The 7,127-nt window shown below is 45.0% G+C and overlaps 1 protein-coding gene across 1 annotated transcript in view; it reads left to right on the forward strand.

The window, feature by feature from the left end:
* LOC306744166 (translocating chain-associated membrane protein 1-like 1) overlaps positions 1–165 on the forward strand; it is a 6,696-nt gene extending 6,531 nt beyond the window's left edge. Inside the window, exon 11 of the mRNA XM_079226752.1 lies at positions 71–165. Within this exon, the coding sequence (XP_079082878.1) occupies positions 71–144 (74 nt within the window). The 3' untranslated portion in view covers positions 145–165. The remainder of the gene's footprint in view (positions 1–70) is intronic.
* Positions 166–7,127: the final 6,962 nt, after the last annotated feature.

Genomic DNA, 7,127 nt, shown 5'->3' on the forward strand with positions numbered 1-7,127 from the left:
CCTCATTATTTAACCTTTTACATGTGACATCGCTCTCATCGGGAATGTTTCTAATCGCTTGTCTTGTCAGGAGGCGCTGCCAACGGGGTTGTGAAGTCCGAGGATAAAACATCACCACGGGCGAGAAAAGCCAAAGCTTCATAGAGACGAAGAGTTGAAAGGAGGAAAGAAAAAAACTGAGTGAGGGAGTTCTGACAATTACGTCGTTACGCAACTTCAAATTTTGTCTACTGCTCTCCGAAACAAATGTTTAAGCGCACTAAGAAACCTTACAACTGTCCCTTTCTTTTTGTTTGAGGTTGAAACTCCTTTTTTTGTAAAAAGAAGTTCAGTGTTACCGTCCGCTAGAAGTGTTTATTATTCATTCGGGCTCTTTGTAGATGGGACGTTGGCGGGACAGCGCTGGGTTTGATGCTTTAACAAGAGAGACTTCAAAGTGTCCTTTCGTGTAAAACTACGATTGCTCGCCGGGTACTTTTAAACGTCACTAATTTGACATTGAATCGGTTAACGTCACCGTAACTCACAAAAGCGAATTTTTCACTTCAGGGCAATGTAATATAAAGTGTTTATGTGAAGATAGACTGCACGGGGGTGTCATTTCAAGTTTGGGCCTTTTTTATTCAGTAAAACTCAGTAAAACAGGCCGCTGGCTCCTAAATGAATTGCTCTCCAGGAATATCTCTGCTTTTATTTTAGGTATTCGGCATCGCCAGAAAACTGAAGCGTGTACGACACTCCCAGATGATTCACTGCCGTCATTTGACAGCCTCCGCCTTTATGAAATCCAACACCTTACAGGATTGAGGCGCTTTTTGAACTTCTTTTTGTTTGCTTTTATCCCGAGCCCGGTAGTCGGCGTCCCCCCCCCCCCCCCCCCCCCCGTTCACAGGGGGGGGGGACTCGGCTCGCCGAGAGGAAGCTGCGCTGTAACCTGTGATGCTGTACTGTACGCGTACAGTGAAACCTTTCTAATGGCATGATTGGAAAACTTGAGCGAGAAACTGTGTTTTAAAGGCTGCGATCCAGTCTTTTATACGGTAATGTCAATGCATGACGGTTCGAGACTGTACGGCTAGTTCCGAGCTGTGCTGTTGAGTTTGCATCACACACACACACACACACACACACACACACACATTCAGTGGCCTTTTTAAAACTGCCGCGAGCGGTTTGAGTTATTTATTTCTTTGCCATATACAACAAAGTTATTATTTCCTATGCTTTTAACGAGCTATAACCAGCAAACACGGCGGTACATAGCAACTGCGTTTAGTTAATCCAAACAATACAATCTTTCTTCAAGTGTCCTTATAATGTCCGTGGTTTGCAAAACTCGTTCTGCTTGTGTTGCGTTCTGTTTGCCTTCTCTGTTTTGCTTCTTTTTTTTTTTAACTCTCGGGTATCAGGGGACAAGCTATCCACCACTTAAACTATAAGTTACATCCCATGGTGCAACGGGAGGTGTGTGTGCGTGTGCAGTATTGTCTGCCTACTGTGTATGTGAATTAACCGGGCGTGAATGATGATGGTGATGATGACAACGGTGTTTATTGCCTGTCTCGTAAAATAATTATCGCCTTGTGTGCAGAGCATGAAACGTTACAATCTGCTCACTGACTCCGGCCCCCGTCGGTTGTATTTCACCATCGCATCCCCCCCCTCCCCCCCGTCTCCGCCTCCGTGCGACACAACTCGAGTTGTGGAGTGGTGTTCTGTTTTCGGGGTTATCGGTTACTAAATGCGTCTGTGTTCAGTGTCTCTGCCCCTCGGGTGACCCCCCTGTGTGCGAGAGAGATTCTGTGATTTCTGTTCGGTCCTTCCTGCTTCCCCTTTTCAATGATCCTGACATTGCTATGGAGCACACGCGTCGTACTGTCGGCCGCACTCTCTCTCTCTCCTCTCCTGGACCCGGGAGACCTGCTCCACTACTAATCCACTGTGCATGTGAAGACTGCACTACTTGTCTGGAGTCTCGGTCCAGAGCAGGATGTGAGACGAAGATGCCGATACTTTTCGCTCCCTTTAGCGCTCCTTATTGGGACTTTGGTGGTCTTTTTAAAGCCCAATGTTTGTGTATGGCAGTGTCATAGGAGGGAAGGAGGAGCAGAGGACGTACTGTATGTACCAGCCTGTTATTAAACTGTCTCAGATGTAAAAGAGTAAGGACGAAAAAAACAAAAAACGACTCATTTAACCCTACACTGTACTAAAATATGTCAGATTTTTAAGCTATTTTTATAGAGCGGAACCTGTTTGAATTCACTGTTGTTCAGTACACGCGTGTGAATATTTGTTTTGCATCCATATTGATGTGAATTGTTTTTTTTATATAAGACCGAAGCTTGCTGAACTGTTAGCGTGGATATACATTGTGGTATGAGTGTAAACGTGTATTAAGCCGAAGGGTTTGTTTTAACTTCATGGCCTTATTAGAGCAACGTGAACTCAACTGTACAACACTGAGCTGCAGGTGTACTCTGCAGCTTTCACAAATACATGTTTTATGGCGTGAAGTACACCGTCATACCGGCACTAGTCACCCACACATCAGTTTGAATATATAATCGGAGGAGGAAATGGTCAGTGAGGCGTTTTATTTGTTCCAGGCCTGCAGGTGATTTTTTTTTTGTTGTGGATTATAGAACGAAACATTTTGCAGAGAGAAACAATCTTTTTCTTGCTCGTCAGATGTCACACTGGACAATAATCGGCGGACGTTTTCGTCTCTGAAAGGTGAGCCACCCTGCAGTTCACGGCTCCCTCGCTTCGAGACACAATAGCCTGTATAATCCCACAGGAATGCACTTCTTTTTGCATAGTATGAATAATGTCAGAGCACCACAACACTGCTCACTTGGGCTGTTTCTCAAATTTAGAGTTTCCTATGTGTGCACTTTGTAATTGTTGAAAACTAAAACAAAGACTGTATGAGCAACCTCTAGGTGGCAACACTCTTTAATGCTTTTGACCATGAGATCACTTTAAAGAAAGAAAAAAGAAAAAAGACCACCACAGCAGAGACACGTTTATTCTATTCATTCATTCTGCATTGTCCTTGATTTGCTTTTATGTCGCTGCTTGTTTATAGATGTTGCGATATGTTTCCTTTTTAAATATGTTGTCTCTAAACTGCTCTGATGGTATATATTTATGCAAAATCTCGTGAGTTCTGATCATTTTCCTTCGTCACTATTTTTTTTAATTTCATGTTTTGAATAAAGCTTTTATTCATTTCACACACTTGAACATGTGGTTGTGTGTTTTTATTTTAGAACTGTCTCCATGGAAACTCCATATTAAAAAAAAAAAAAACGAATGCGAAAACATTGCCGTGTCAAAGTGCACAGTAAATTATGAGAGCTGTAGATAATTATCCACTCCTGAGGTGAACCAGCCACTAAAATGTCATTGACAAAGCAGGGATGTGCACCAGTTATTGTTTTTTGAAGCGTCGCTCTCTCACCTCCTGCTCATTACACCTTTCCACCCTTTTCACCCTCTGGATTTTAAACATTTTTCATTTATTCTACCCAGTGGGACCGGTGTCAGGAGACATGAGGAAATATTGGCCAAATCTTACGTCTCGGCTAATTACCACCAGGGGGCAACGCTGAGCTTTATTGCCTGAGGGACAGAAGCAGTCTGCAGGGGCATAGCTGCATACAGACCTGCATTAATAAATCACCAGTCAGAGTGAGAAAGACAGCAACATTGTCTTATCACACAGTGTGCAGCTCGACACTCTTTAACAGACTTTACTGTGAAGTCAACCAACCGAACGAAGCAACTGATGGGTTGCACTGCGTGTTTATCAAAACATGGGAGTGTTTTTCAGACCTCCACCTTGACTCCACTGTTGTGCAATTTGACTGGTGAGCCGTAAACATGACATCTGCATTCATGGATGGTGAAGTATGAGCACAACACAGAGGAGAGACACCTGCAGCTCACTGCTAATGTGTTGTGTTGTTTCAGAGTAATGGGTTTTCTCTGGGCAATCAGACAGCATGATGGATCAGTGGGAACCAGAGAGGCGGGCTGGAGCGCTGCAGGGTCAGCACAAGGACAGGAGTTCACACACAAGCTCTCCATCACACACACACACACACACACACACACACACACACACACACACACTAGATTGCTGTATCAAACCCGAACATACATGACCTGAACCCACTGAGTGTGTGCTTCAAAAGCAAACTTGCAGAAAGAGTCCAACAGCAGTGACCAGCTAAGGCGAAGAGGGAGGGGAGAGAAAAATCACTATCCCACTCTTTTTTTCTTTAATTCCTCCCCTTCATCCAACGAGGATAAATCTCTGGCTGAATCGTCAGTATTATGTGTAATTTCCATATAAATTAGCTTCATTAAAAGGGGAGTACTTTCTTATTTAACGAAGCTCATTTGAAATTCTGTATTTAATAAGACATGCAATCCCAGACTTGCAGACTAATAGCCAACAATTAGCAGAACTGTGTGTGTGCGTGTGTGCCTTTGTATTTGTAAATGCGTGTGTCGGTGTAATCTCTCGTCCCTCCGTTTTATTTTCATTGATTGTCTCATATGAGCAAATTGGGCAGCAGCTGCTCTCCCAGCCAGGTTTACTTGCAGTGACTCGCAAAGCTGGATGGAGATCTAAGACGCTCATGACCTCGCGGCTATTTGTGAGCGAGCAGACGATGGGGGAGTGTGCGAGGTGAGCAACGGAGCAGGTGTGGACCAATGAAGGACAGAGTGTAGCAGGGGTGGAAACATCTGGAGGGATCGGAGGCAGGGGAATGAGAAGCAGACGGAGGGAGTGAAGACAAAATGGTTAAAGGAAGTGAGAGGAAGAGAGACAGGCAGACGGACGGAGAGCTATGTCGAGCAGAGTGCTGTGATTTACAGTAGAGCGAAGCCGAATAATGGAGGGAAGTGTGTGTGTGTGTGTGAGTGTGAGAAGAGGAGTGCAGCGCCCTATCAGTGTCCATCAGAGCCAGCAAATGCAAATCAGAGCAGTCGGCTAAATGAGAAGGGATAGGTGAAAGAGGCTATAGACAACAGTGAGATAAATGAGAGAGACTAAATGACTGGATGGGAGGAAAAATAGGAAAAGGAGATGTTAGTGGGTTTTCATCCAGCATCACCCCTCATTAAATGGCTCCCCCCTGCCTTATTAAATATCCAGCTTTCTATCATTGAGTGTGTGCATGTGCATGCGACTCTTTTAATCAGGCAAGGCCGTTTAGAACAAATAGCTTGGCAAAAAGCAAAAATACTTCGCGATGCAAAATTGAGGTAGAGGCGAAAATGACCAAACAATAGGAGGAGGAAAAAAAACAATCAAATGAGACGAAGCATTAATATTTGTATGTGGAAGTTCATTAATAGCAAAACAATTGAAAGGGCACAAAACACATTTAAATGGAAATCAGTCTTCAAGTTGAGATTTGAGTGAGCAGAGAGCCAGATTTAGAAGCATTTAGCAAGTTCTGAGAATACGCAGGGATATATTTGAGTGTCGTCTGCAAGAGAAATGCTGCAAGATTTGAAGAAGCAGGGCTTTGTTTGCTCGGTATCCTGTTGCACACTTTCAGTTTTGGAAGTTGGCTTCCTTCGCAAGCCATCTCAAACCGAGTTAAATCCAATCATTAGAACAGCGTTCTCTTAAAAACCTTGACTCTGCCAAAGCTTCTGGAGAATATGATGAGAGCACATGTTGAAAATCAGGATGTTGAGCTTTAAGACTTGGCTCACGTTCCCAAATCTGTTCCTGCGTGATCTCAAACCTGGACTGATTACAGCTTGAATTAGCTTTGAGCTCGCTCAGTAGCTTTGCAATTAATAAACATATCTACTTATGGACATTCACAGCATTGGGAGCATTTATATCGCCTCTCTACGGCTCTGAACATGGCGACGGCTCTGAGCGGGGTTCCGGCTTAGCCCGCGGCTTGCAGCTTTACAGTGCTAACAGCGCTAACAGCGCTAACAGTGCAAAGTATGGCAATAGTGCTGACAGAGCGAACAGTGTTCAGCTGAAGGGGAACCGGAAGGTGGGTGCTATGCTTCCATGACGACCCCGTCGGTTGGGACGGCGGCGTCCGCTGTCACTGCGTATGAGAGCCGTGCAGAGCGGCGGCCGCTAGCTCAACAGTGGGGGACGCTCACCTGCACTAGCATGCCCAAAGTCAACAAACCGAGGAGAAGCTCGGATTACAACACACACGGTGGGAGAGCGACTTTGTTCTGTGCTCAGGGAGACTTTACTCCTCTATATCTTAACATAGCAGATACTTGTTTGCTGCTATATCAATGCTCTGATTGTATATTGCACCTTTAAGTTGCTTTGCACTATTGTATTCCTCACTGGCTTTTTTTGCAGGGCCAAACCAAAACACGAGGCTGTGTGGCATGTTGCCGTGTGAGCTAGTGAGGACCTACGTTTTCGGGGTCAGCACGTGTCGCTTTTACCCTCAGGCGTTGCCACATTGAGCAGCACGGAAATCAACAAAAATGGAGCGGGAATATGATTTATGCCCGTCCTCTCTAGACCGTGTGGAATGTTTCTTGTGTGTGGTTGCATGTGGCCAACACGCTGTGCATCTGGAACACGAGTCTTTACCCACCTACACGCATGTGCATGCGCACACACATGGCCCAGCCGGTAACTGGGACAGCTGACAGCGCTAGCAGGGTCACGTGTGTTTATACAGTCTCATCTGTTCCTCAGTTGCCTGAGCTCGCTCGGTAACGCTCAGTCTGTGCACACTTCCACACAGACGGTAAACACACAATGCCAGGCAGCATCTTCTCCCCACGCTCTCATTCCTCGCCCTTTGATGCTTTTGTTTTTCCAAACAGCGACTTTGTCGTTCGTCCCTCGAGGCTTTCCAGCCACCGATTGTACGACTGCCCCCATTTTTTTGCTTTATCTGCTCAATCATGTTGTATTGATTTTGCATTGGATGATGGGTGAGGTAGGTTTCACAACCACAAATGGAGGCAGAGGGTGATGGTTAAATGGGAGAGGCGCATATGGGGGATTTATAAAAGTATGACAAACTAATTGTTTCCCACACTATCTTCCTTTATTTGTCTCCTTCTAGAATAATTATGTGTAATTTTCCCTTGCTTTTGAA

Source organism: Taurulus bubalis, assembly GCF_910589615.1.
Source record: "Taurulus bubalis genome assembly, chromosome: 11".
NCBI classification, from domain to species: Eukaryota; Metazoa; Chordata; class Actinopteri; order Perciformes; family Cottidae; genus Taurulus; species Taurulus bubalis.